Below are 12046 nucleotides of genomic sequence, written 5' to 3' on the forward strand. Positions count from 1 at the left end.
AATATGACTGAATGTAATTATACAACAGACAATAATTAAGAAATTCATTTGCATTTTGAATGCATCAAGCTAGATACTGATAAACAGACATTCCAGTTTTAATAGTCATTTTATTGCACGCGTACAGGAGAGCTCCTTTTGGTAGAAGTTACATACAAGTGAATTTCAAATTTGACTATAAATACTACTTTTATATATACAGTTTCAAACAATATTATTTATGCATACTCTTATCTTAAAGTGAATTTGCAGGCATGGGCTGACTGCATTGAGATTCCCCAAATGTTAATGTACTGTATTAGATCTTCAGTGCTTTTTCTTTCCCTCTCAATTTACATAATATAAAAACACTTGAAAGCAGGCCATTTTACAGCATAATACATTTCAGACTCAGTAGTCAAAGGACTAGTTTACTACGTGACTGCCTCCAACTCCCGCCCACCAAAAGGCAACCTTGATTTATCTACCCCCAATCATTGCTTGTGTGCCTCTACGAACAAATACCTCCTGCATTAGTTGAAAGAAGGAAGAAAGCAGAGAGGCCAGGTCCAACATTAGTACACAGAGAAGGTGCTTTAGCTGGTAGGCAATAGACAAGACTGGACAGATATCTCAAAAAGAAATGTTACTTTGTTCCCGACCTTGAAGGGACAATGTATACATCACCCTCCAGGCTCCACTCAATTCTGAATGCCGCTGTTTACTTTATTGTGCAGTGCAAGTAAGTCACAAGACGACGTAGCACATAACTTGGAGCAACTTTCAGCAAGTGTTATTTTTTGTGCGTGTGTGTACTCGAGAGCAATTTATACTCTTCAAAAAAAGGTTAGTCCAGTGAACCAGACTGTTTATCAAGTGTTAAAAACAAACTATTCAGCAGTTAGTAGATTTGTACTGTAACGTTTATTAAAATAAATGCCAGGGTTAATAGAAACAGCAAACACCATGAAATAAAATGCAAGCATGTAAAAACATTTTTAACAAGAAACTTATTAAATGGATAATGAGTTAACAAGTCAGAAAAGGCAACACTCCCAATGATAAATGATTACAATGAATCTGCAAGAGTTTCTGGCTATCAAAACCACAGGGCCTCAAATTGGGAACAAAAATGTATATAGTATATAATATACATACAAAATGAAGATAGAAAAATACATTATAAACTTGTAACAATGGTGGTAATTACAATACTATACATGTGTGTACAATATTCAACATATTGCCTACACAGCATATGTAATTGCTTTGCATTTGACCAACCATCACGTAACAGCAGTGTCTTTGAACTACACCCCTTAATGTAACTGAGGGAATACATAATACTGTTAAGAAAACTTTCAATGTTTTGGTTACAAAAATAACACTGACAAACAGAGTTTACATTATTCATATAAACTCAATGAAAGCTGACAAAAATTAAAATATTGAAGGGCAGCATGTAATAAACACATTGGAGATGGTTTCAAATTTGTTCTTATGCGCTTTGTTCTGAAGTCAAACACTGCAGCATTTCAGTTTAATGGTAACAGCTGGTTTGTTGGCTTTTTAATTAATTAGGCAAAACTAAGCCAAGGCGGCCTTCATTTCGTAAGTGACTAATAGAAAACATTTGCTTAGAATGTTTACTCAAAAAAGGCTACGACTTTATGAAAAAATGGCACAGAGAAAATTGAAGGTATAAACTTAGGAAGACAAATGGCACAAAATACAAACTAGTTGAGAAACTATTTCACACTTGTTGCATAGAATCAATGAACTGAATTCTTCAGACAGGCCTAAACTTGAGTAGCTTCACACAACTGTCCTCATACTGTTCCTATCATCTTATGAATTTTTTTGCCAATAAAGACTGCTTCCCTCCTCTCCAATGATGGACTGGCATGCATCATACTTGGGTCAAACAATATGTTAGACACTTACAAATTGACCAGGCAGATATAAGGCACTATTTTTGCTTTCTTTATGCTCCTCTCTTCTTACCCACAACCCTGCAAAACACTAGATACACTTTTGGTCTTCTGTTTTGTTTACAACCATCCAGTATCACTTCCATTACTTTTTTTAAATTTTTTTTTGTATTTTGTTACTGCAAGTAAGTATAAAAAGCTAAATGTCAAAAATATATATTTCTTCACCAGCACCCTGTAAAAGTATCTAGTTTTCCTCTGTGGTTTAAATGCACTGTACTTATCTACACTTTAATAACATGTATACAGCAAATAGAATAGGCAAGCATGGCTTTCACATCCTTCTTAAAAGAAGTGTCTATTTATGGAGAGAATTAGAAACAGTTTTTTTGCATCCAGAAACATGACACATTATGAATGCACCTCAGTGTCAAGGTATATGTGAACAGTACGAAAGTTATTGGTTGCACTTAAAAGTCAAGCGGAGCTCAAAATACAAGACTAATACATTGGATAAACGTAGGAAGCTCAAATGAAATAAAGACCGTAAAAACGTTGGGGAAAACTTTGTCAGGTAGATCTCATCTAACAGGCACAATAGTGAATGCAGATGTTAGATGCTTTAACGAAAAAGTTCAGACCCCAGCAGCTTTTTTTTGAAACTTTCTGACACTGCGGATTGTCCCTATGGACAGGTAGCACTGGCAGAAAATGTCTGGGTTTAGACAGAATTAAATTTAAACTAAGAGCAATTTGGAACATGAACTTTCTTGGTGAAAACGGGGTAAGGTTTAACAGAAACTTTACTGATAGAACAGAACATCAGAGTGGAGAACTTCACACTGCAGATAATTTTATCAACTGGGCAAAAGACAGAGGTTGCAAAGCCACAAATTAAATAAATCTGAACAGGAGAAACTATCCCTTTTAAAAAAATATTGATTGATCCAAGGAGTTGAATTCATTGATAATCTTATTCATTATGCTTTTCTCAACAGCTTCAATAACCTAGAAACTTTGCTTAGCTGCTTATAATACTAAACGGCATCTTAATTCTGGTACAATTCAAAAAAAGTCAGAAGTGGCCTTAGAAAAGTGTTTGGCAAAAAAGGTTCTGTACACAAGATACTTTCAAATCTTTGTCCTTAATTGTAGAGGTCAATATTATTTTGTACTGTCAGTATCGAACTCTCCCCCAATATACCTGACTCAAGGTCCATCCATAATGAATCACAAATGCTTTCAAAGACTTTAACTACTACATAAATTACATCAGATGTCCATCACATTTGTCCGTGGCAACTGCCTGTATACCGTTCAATCCCCTGCCAGTGCTGTTAAGGAGACCTTTCTTACCATTCTTTAGGGAGAATCTTTAAGAGATGATCACTGAGAAACAGTGGTGAGGGATGAACTGGACTTATTGCTTTAGTATTATTCAGTGCAGGTTCTGGTACCACACATTCACCCAACCAGAAAAGCTGTGGCTGGAGCTTTTATTTTTTTTTAAAAACGCAGTTAGGTAACGAGACGAACAGACAGTGCCTCAGCTCGCTGCATTGAAGACAGGCAAGCATAGGCGATAACCAGTTAACTGATCAGCAGGCAGGCATGGTCAGGTCATCATTGGGTGAAGAGTTCAGAGGTCAAAGGTCATGGGTTAGTTGCCTGTGGCAGCTGGGTAGTTAGGAACATAAGAAAACAAAAGATAGAAAAAAGATATTAGTGTCAGCTAGTGAAGACTGATGACATGAAAACTAACCATAACTAATAAAACTATTTTTATTGACAAAGATCTGAAACAATCATGAGTAAAAGTATCATGATTTGAACATGAAAACATCAAACTTCTAACAAAGTAATAGGAATACATTTAAGACTAATTAATGGTTAGTAGCAGTCACAATATAAAGTTCAAGGCTGGAAGAATTTTTGCATAAAATACATCTATCCAAAGTCAAACAAATTTAGAGCAGTGGTCCATTAACTACAGTCCTAGTTCCCTCAAGAAAGAGAGCAAATAATGAAATACATAAATATAAGTTTTAAACTGACAAAATATACAACAAACTGGGCCATATTTTGTTTTCAGACATATCATGCCACATTTATTTTTGACCTTGCACTAAGGCTCTTTCTGCTGCAACCCACAATGGACTGCTGCCACATCCTTGCCCAGGACACCAGGCACATCTTTCCCTGTGTCAAAATAACTGGGAAGGCCCCAAGTGGAATAACAGGAGACTCAAAAACCATTGCCTCTTCTTTGAGGCACACAAGTTGAAGGGTGAAAGTATCCAACAACTGTGCTTTAGCTTTTGTGCTCATTCCACAGATAATAGAATCCTGTTGCGTTTTAGTCTTGCCCACAAGCATGTGACAGCTTTCATATGGTGGAAAACAGTATTTCAGACCAAAATTGTAATGAATTCACGTGTTCACTTTCTGGTTAATAACTAGAAGCCTGTAACTTTACATACTGGGTACTGTTGAGATGGTGATCCTTTGGTCTCGTACAATTTGAATTGTGGTCCTGCCAGATTTTTGTAGGGTCCAGGACCCAGGACCATTGGATTCATCCAGCCCTGAAGGTCTAAAAAAAATCGTGGGAAGAGAGACAGCAAAAGAATTCAAAACGTTTTTCCAAAGATGGTTGCGTTGACTGCTATTAAACATTAGTATTTAACAGCAAAAAAAATTGCAAGGCTAAAAAAAAGGTATTTTTGCCATTTGTTAAAAGTTTACATTTAAAGCTCGAAGAAACTATTTTGCTTCCAAAGGTTTATTTCAAATTATACATTTAAAAACCATTGTTGCCACACTGAATAAACATGTAAAAATCTGTTGTTAACCAACAACTTCACAGATCATTTAGGAGCCAAATATAAGTGGGCACTTCAATGGGCATCTGAAACTGAAGACTTGGAGAGAAAAAAGTCTACACAAAACTGTGACATGTACTTCAAATAACTGCTTGCAGTTTCAATTCATATTGCCAAGAAAAGTTCAGACAAACATCATTAACACCTTAAAACTCACATTAAGTACAGTTAAAATCAACTTTATAACATTGCACATATTAAATAAAGTTATTCTATAAAGCCACCACATTTTGGAACCAGTAGAAAAGAAGTGGGACTACACTTACAGCAACACACTGTTGAACAACATATACATAATACTTTGGACTTGCAGGAAAGGTGACATCAAAATGTACATTTAATAATTTCATCACCTCTTCTGCCCACAAGCAGAAACTTTGGGAGCATTCTAGCTAGTGCTATCTGGAGCAAGTTAACCTTCAATTTCACATAGAACATTAAAAGCACTATTTTAAATATAATGAAGAAATGCCACAAGAAAGTAAAACATTATTGAACAAAAATATTCAAACAACAGTTATCAGGGCAAAAATTCCAACACAGGAAAGCTAGAACACCAATATTTTATTAAGACTAAATCAGGAGTAAAACATTTGCAGAGATCAAAAAATAGAAATACAAGCTCAGTGCAAAATTGAACACAGTCTTAGAGAGTAGGCATAACCCTCAAATATTTGCAGACCTATCATAAATCCTCAGGTACCAAGGTTAACTGTAAACATTTCCAATTTATGTAAAAGAGGGCTGAATATTCTCTGTTCAGGCAGTTATTTACAAAGAATGATTCCAGCTGCAAGAGCTACTACTCTAACCTTAAACTACAGTCTAAAGTCTTTTTAGCTAGTAAAAAATTGTTTTGAAATTTCAAATTTAATGCTTTTTAAAATTATTATACAAGCCCACACTACTGTCCTAGACTTAAATGCAACTAACCAATTTGGAACCAGCCATTATAATACTTCTGATTTATCAGATCTATATTGCCTTGCAAACATTAAAAAGGTATGAATTGATAGAGAATGTTTGAAGCATTTATTAGATAATAGATTAAGTGAGGACATTTTTGTAGCTTCATAACTTTGAATTCCCAATTAAAAAACTTCAAAATCTCAGCAACTAGTCCTGTCTTATGCAAATGCCTACAGTGTACTTTTATTTTACTGGTTTATTTTGCAAAGTCATAGATGGAGTGAATTTGCAAAAAACCAAACAAATGGCTAGATTCAGTGCAAGTAAAACAGACTTTCATTTTCCTGACTTTGTTATTTACTTTGTTATTTATGTACCATTCAGGAATGTAAAGAATTTGTTCTTGATTTGTAGTGTTCTTTATTGATAATTGGAATAAAATCAGTACGTTACAGTCAGTCATTCCATGTTCCTCAATCCACTAACCCAAGTACTGCCTGTACTCAAAGTTACAGCTTTAATATTGATCAAAGTAAATGCCATTTTGGCGATAAGTCTAAACTAACCTCTGTCTGCGGTCACAACCCTTTGGTAAGGATGGACACGCGAATCATGCCTCCGAACTTTAGTTGCCATCGCACCTAGTTAAATTGTAACAAGTCCAAAAGAGAGTTAGAATTTTTTTCTAGAATAAAACCGAAAATTGGTGAAGTAGTACATAATTCAACAACATACAATGACTTGAAAAATTACGCAAAAATAAATTTAGGTAGTCTTGCCAGATAGTATTACTTTACTAACTGCTTATCTCTTAGTATTGTGCACTGGGGCTGTTAAAGGGTCTCATTCAGATATTGCAATTAGGAGCTAAAGGTCAGGCAAGTATTTATACTCATTTGGTGAGATCAACCTGGCTTGAAGTAGTGCAACTCTAAAATATTAGGGTTGGAAACTGCTTGCTGTCAACATACAGACAACCTAAGAAAAGGCCTGAGGAATGGCTGCATCACTTTTTCATCCAAGTTACTCAAATGCAGCTTCATAGTCAATGTTAGCTGTTTGGCCTATCTCAGCATGTAAAAACTGACTAAAATCTGCAAGACTGCGTTTGATTCTCTTTTAGTTGCAATTATTTAAGTGATAATACCACCCATTTTCTTGAATAAATAATTACCTAACAACTGGCATTTAAGCTAAGCTTCTCCTTTTCTGCAATACAACTTTTCCTTAAATTCAACATCCTAAAACTAGAAATAGATTGAGAGGATTACTGTAAATTGATTAAAATGAACCCTGCAGTCAACAGTAGTAATTACAGGATTTCTCTCAATAGCATCAAGGAAGGTTCTTTACCAAACCCCAAAGGGCAAAGAACTTTTTAAAAAAGAAAGCAGCTTTGCTTCATTACCGCATTGTTACATACAAACTCAGTCATGTGTCTTATTCTGTTAGGACTGATCTACATATAGCTGGCATTTAACAAGGCAAGTTTCTACACAACTTACAACCCTTCCAAACATGGGTCCACTTCCGATTTCAACAATATTTTACAAGTTTTGTATCTTTCCAAAACCTTAAGATTTCTGTGGGCCTTGTTACAATTGTGTTGTTAGGTAAACAGCACCACACAAGTTATCTATTTCATTATACTGTTGTGCTATATGGTTAATTAAGTGAGCACCAGTAAATGTTCAAGAAAAACTGAGGGCAACAGTTTACACATGGAATTTAGTGCAGAAGAGAGATCTGGAACCACAGTAAAAACCCAACAGCATCCATTGATAAGCAGTTAGTAAAAAAAAGTATAAAAATAAATGAGCCTTGCACCAAGCAGAGATTGAAACACTGCAGATTTGGATCACGAGTGCCAGTTTGGCAAGTGTCAGTGTGTTACAAGGGTTGATCAGTGGTTAGTGTGCACGTGTGCTAGAAGATCAGATTCCAATACCTCTTGCTCTCTCAGATTTAAAAAAGAAATGTACTTGACTAACTCAGAACAGTTGCTTTACAGTACCAACAAGAAAGGTCAGAATCAGCATTTCCAGATTTTGCATCAGAATTTTCTTTGAGACATGAATTCAAGCATTCTTGAAGTTTCACCAAATCTGGATCCAATTCACAGGCACAGAGGTTCCACAATGTGATGAAAAACCCATAAAGCCTCAGCCACAGCAAATTTGTTTGCAAATTATAATCTCTCTTCAGTTAGCAGGTTATGGGTTAATTTACCAATGCTTACAGATTAATGTTTTTACTGAGACCAAAGCACTAACCCACCATTACAGAAAAAGCAGCAATGTTTGGTAGATGAAGAAAGCTTGGGACCAGCTATGATTCCAGTAATAGTTTTCATCTGGCCTTCAATTCTCCATAGTCAAGTCTTTCCAAAAGCTAATGTCGTATTCATATGGGTCAAGCAAAGAAAACCACAGATTTCAGGATATCATCTAAACTAACTTATGGCAATCATAAACATTAATGGTGTCTATTTTATTCTTGAATTATCAGCATTATCAATTGAATCAATTGTGGACCTACAACTGCCAGAAAACTAGACAAATGTATACAGACATTGAGAATTAAAAGAACAATGACGGTGTTATTTAATTTGGGCTGAATTTAAACCCAGTCAATAGACAAGAACAAACTGTTCCAATCCACTGCATTACTGACACTTTTCTTGCAATTTTTCATTCTGCTGTAGAATTTTAACAGCTCAAGGATAAACAAAATGTTAATTTGGAGCAATTTTCAGTAAATTTACTGGTTCATATGTAATTCTTAAAGTAGTGCAGGCACCTACAATTAAAAAAGATTTAAAATTATTTTTCACTTTTGAAATCTAACAGTTTGTGGAAAAGCTGAAAGAAACCTCTAATTCTGGTACTTTTGATTATCACCGTACATATCAGCTCCTTGCTGGTCCAAGTACTTTGACAGGATGTGATATCACATTCTTCCGAATCAGGTCTTCAGTGTATCCACTTTTCAACAATCGCTACAAGTGAACATTTGTCTCAAAAAAGTGCTCTAGGTACGTTAAACCACTGACCGTGTCCTTAAGTCTTAAGGTATATTGTATGATGTGGTAAAGCCTGCCAAATACTGAACACCCTGTACCCAAAATAAGCATCGCTATACTGCTCGTGTTTCAATGTGCTTGGTCAGACTCTTCACTTCTTCTGAAGTTATTTTTCCTGAGGATTCAGACACATGTCCCATGCATTCTTAGCCTTTTGTTGGAAAAGCCATACCTAAGAACAAACAATTATCAAGGTAAGACAATCAGACATCTTCATTTGAAAGAATCCATTGACATTGTACTGTATACCCATTGCTCTCAGTCTTTAAAAAACTGCATAATGAACTTTATGAACTTGCAATGATTAAGCTTCTTACCCGCTTGCAAACCCCATCTCTCATGTGCACAGTCCTGCTGTAATGATAATGTTGCTTTTAAGTGGAGAACTGGGTAAAATCTGGAATCTAACCTGAACCAAATGGTAGGAAAGACTAGTGAGGAGGGGCAAATAATATTCAATGTTATTTGTAATTGTAAGGCGGCAGGCTTTTTTAAAATCATTTCCCACTTTTCAAAGCAGGACGTGATGTTCTCTTTTCAAATAGCCCAAAAATGCAGACTGCCAGAATGGCTTTAATAAACATCTATTGTATATTTGAAAACTTTGGGGTGAGACAAGGTTTACTGCAATTCAACGGGAGCAAGTGAAACATTTTGATAATAAAAGCTGGCATTATTTATGAATGGATGTACAGTGGCCACATTTCTAGACTAGCAATCCTGAGGTCCAAAAACAGTTGAAATCTCACCACTGGATAACTTATTGGCAATTAGTTGACTAAAACCTAAAACTGGAAACGGTACCCCATGAAACTACAGGATTGCCGTAAAAATCCTGGTTTACCAAGGCCCTTTAAAAAGGAAGGAAATATGCTGGACTTAGCACAGCAATCTGGCTGACTTTTGGCAGCCCTCAAATAGCCTAGAAGGCACACAGATTGTATAAAAAAATATAAAAATGCTGGCCTTACTAACAGCACCATTTACCATGAGTTTGCAAAAATGATTTCCAAGTTGCAAATTTTCACTTTTGCTCCGTGAGTTTTCTTTTAAGGGCTACATGTAGCCATTTCTCCAACTACATAGCCAAGACTTGTACTTTTGTACTTGCATGCTGCACCAAACCATTACAAAAATCTCAATTTTAATAAGCTTTCCAGTTACTATTCTAGCACAAGAACAAGCATCTATAGGGCAAGTTGTTTCAAGCACAGTAAAAATATTATGATTACATTTTATACTGTATATGTCCACTTTTTAAGAAAGGAAAGTGCTTTTATCAAAAAAGGATAAGTTGCTGTTCAATGAAGGACATCACTTTTTCACTACCTCTTCCACTGCCACAACCATACTATGGATAACCCCCAGTTTCTGCAGCGTTGCCTTGCAATCAACAGCAAGTTCTTCGCTGCATACATTGGTTTCAAACATATTTTTTATTTCTATTCATAATAATTGATTCATCTTCATTTACTCCACTCAACACTGGAGATGCATCTAGTACAGTGATTGTTAAGTAAAAGATTAAAAGTCAATTTTAGACACAATTAAATTAGTATGACAGAATTTAATTGCTGTGGCAAACTCCATTCAATATCTTGAATCTAAGCTCGGAGAAAAACGGACAAAATCAGCTTTTTTTGATTTAAAGCAAATAAATTACTTTCATCTGGCGACATGAACATACTTGTTTAACGCAGTATAAAAAGGCAGTGCAATCTGTCCTCTAAAAGGAAGGAAAAAGCCATATCTTTCTAACTTCAAGTAACAATATTTAAACTGAAGACTAGTACATTATTTCCAAAATCAGAGCATTAAATTCACAATGTCAATATTGGTTAGTCTTACTTTCTGACTTTGCTTACCTAGAACCCCACTTGGCTCCATTGGATATTCCAGTAGAGATGCAGCTGGTGCCAGAGCATATGGATATTCGTAGGGTGCTGTATAAATTATACCAGCTTCTGGAGAAGATGGCACTAAGGCAGTTGGATGAGGGGTTCCATTAGGCATAACTGCAGTTGTCTGAATTGGCCTAATTATATTCATTATGGCAGGACCAGCTGGCGTAGAAGCACGCAAGGCAGCTGGTGGAAGCATGGGTGCAGCTGGTCCAGTTATCAGCCGTGGACCCTGTGACGTTGCTGCAAGAGAAAAGGCAAGGGTAGCTGCAGTAAGCAACGGGGATTGAGAGGGGTGGGGGTGGGAAGAAAAGGATGGTGAGCAGGAAACAGGAGGGCAAGAATTAAAGAAGAAGTATGATAGGGAAGGAAAACAGGAAATTAGTCCATGCAATGATCACATGTACCCACACAAGCAGCCCTATTGCAAGCTGATTTCCCATTACCGATATTCACCAGGCAAATTTTTAAAGAAACAAAGACAGCGCAAACTAAACAGTGATACAGACAGCAAACTCACCACACAATAGACAAAAATTTGTGGTTTAAACAAGCAATATGATAAGCACCATTAACAGTTATCTGAGATCAGGGAAATGGAGTGTTATATTGTGTACCTAATCTCCCTGTTTTTAAGTTCATTTTATTGAATCTGTTAAACAATACCTGTATCATTCGGAAATGGAAATATAAAAGCAATGTGTACAACTCAGTTTTTTTTCAAATCAAAAGCACACTTATTCAATACAATTCTTCAATTCTAATTCTTAAAGTGGGTTTCTTCTGCCGAACCAATCTAGAGTTTCAAACGTTACATTATCCACAGATCTCAGATGAACTGTTAGTGAATAAACCGATGCATGCCCCAATTATTCTCACATACAGACAGTGACACTGGCATTTCTACATTCTATAGTATTGATTCTTACTTTCTTAGCTGCATTCAAGTGAGTGAGTGCGTGCAAAATTTGTACAAAATTTTACCAAATGCTGTTACTTTTATGTACATGCAAAATGATGCCAGTTGTTTGTGGAATTTATTTTGAGAAGTGTCTATTAAACCAGTGTGGAAATAAAACAAAACACGTTAAGAAATGCTAACAATTCTCTGGTCAGGCAGCACCCGTGTAGAGAAAAACAAGTTGTTTTAGGTCAAAAGGCCTTTCATCGGAGCCAGCTAACAAAACAAGTCAGTAATCTGAAACAGTGTTAAGTTTTTCACTCCACACAAATGCTGCCTGATCAGATGAGCAATCCACTATTTTCTGCTTATCAGATTTCCAGCACACAGTATTTGGCTTCTGTACAAGAATGGAACGGTCAGCTCTCATAATCAGTGAGCTTGTATGACTAACATTGCTG

At 35.9% G+C, this 12046-nt stretch overlaps 1 protein-coding gene across 4 annotated transcripts in view; it reads right to left on the reverse strand.

Moving 5' to 3' along the window:
• Nucleotides 1-884: 884 nt before the first annotated feature.
• The window catches only part of qkia (QKI, KH domain containing, RNA binding a), a 97929-nt gene continuing 86767 nt past the window's right edge, over nucleotides 885-12046 (reverse strand). Inside the window, exons 6-9 of one of the 4 annotated variants that reach the window (XM_059654346.1) lie at nucleotides 10649-10927; nucleotides 6268-6342; nucleotides 4391-4503; nucleotides 885-3587 (exon numbers count right to left, since the gene is read on the reverse strand). In XM_059654346.1, the coding sequence (XP_059510329.1) occupies nucleotides 3564-3587; nucleotides 4391-4503; nucleotides 6268-6342; nucleotides 10649-10927 (491 nt within the window). In that variant the 3' untranslated portion in view covers nucleotides 885-3563. Of the gene's footprint in view, nucleotides 3588-4390; nucleotides 4504-6267; nucleotides 6343-8606; nucleotides 8956-10648; nucleotides 10952-12046 lie in introns of those variants that run through there. The other 3 variants (XM_048558406.2, XM_048558408.2, XR_007250184.2) reach the window with 3 other exon arrangements.

The sequence above is a fragment of the Stegostoma tigrinum genome, chromosome 24 (genome assembly GCF_030684315.1).
Source record: "Stegostoma tigrinum isolate sSteTig4 chromosome 24, sSteTig4.hap1, whole genome shotgun sequence".
NCBI lineage: Eukaryota > Metazoa > Chordata > Chondrichthyes > Orectolobiformes > Stegostomatidae > Stegostoma > Stegostoma tigrinum.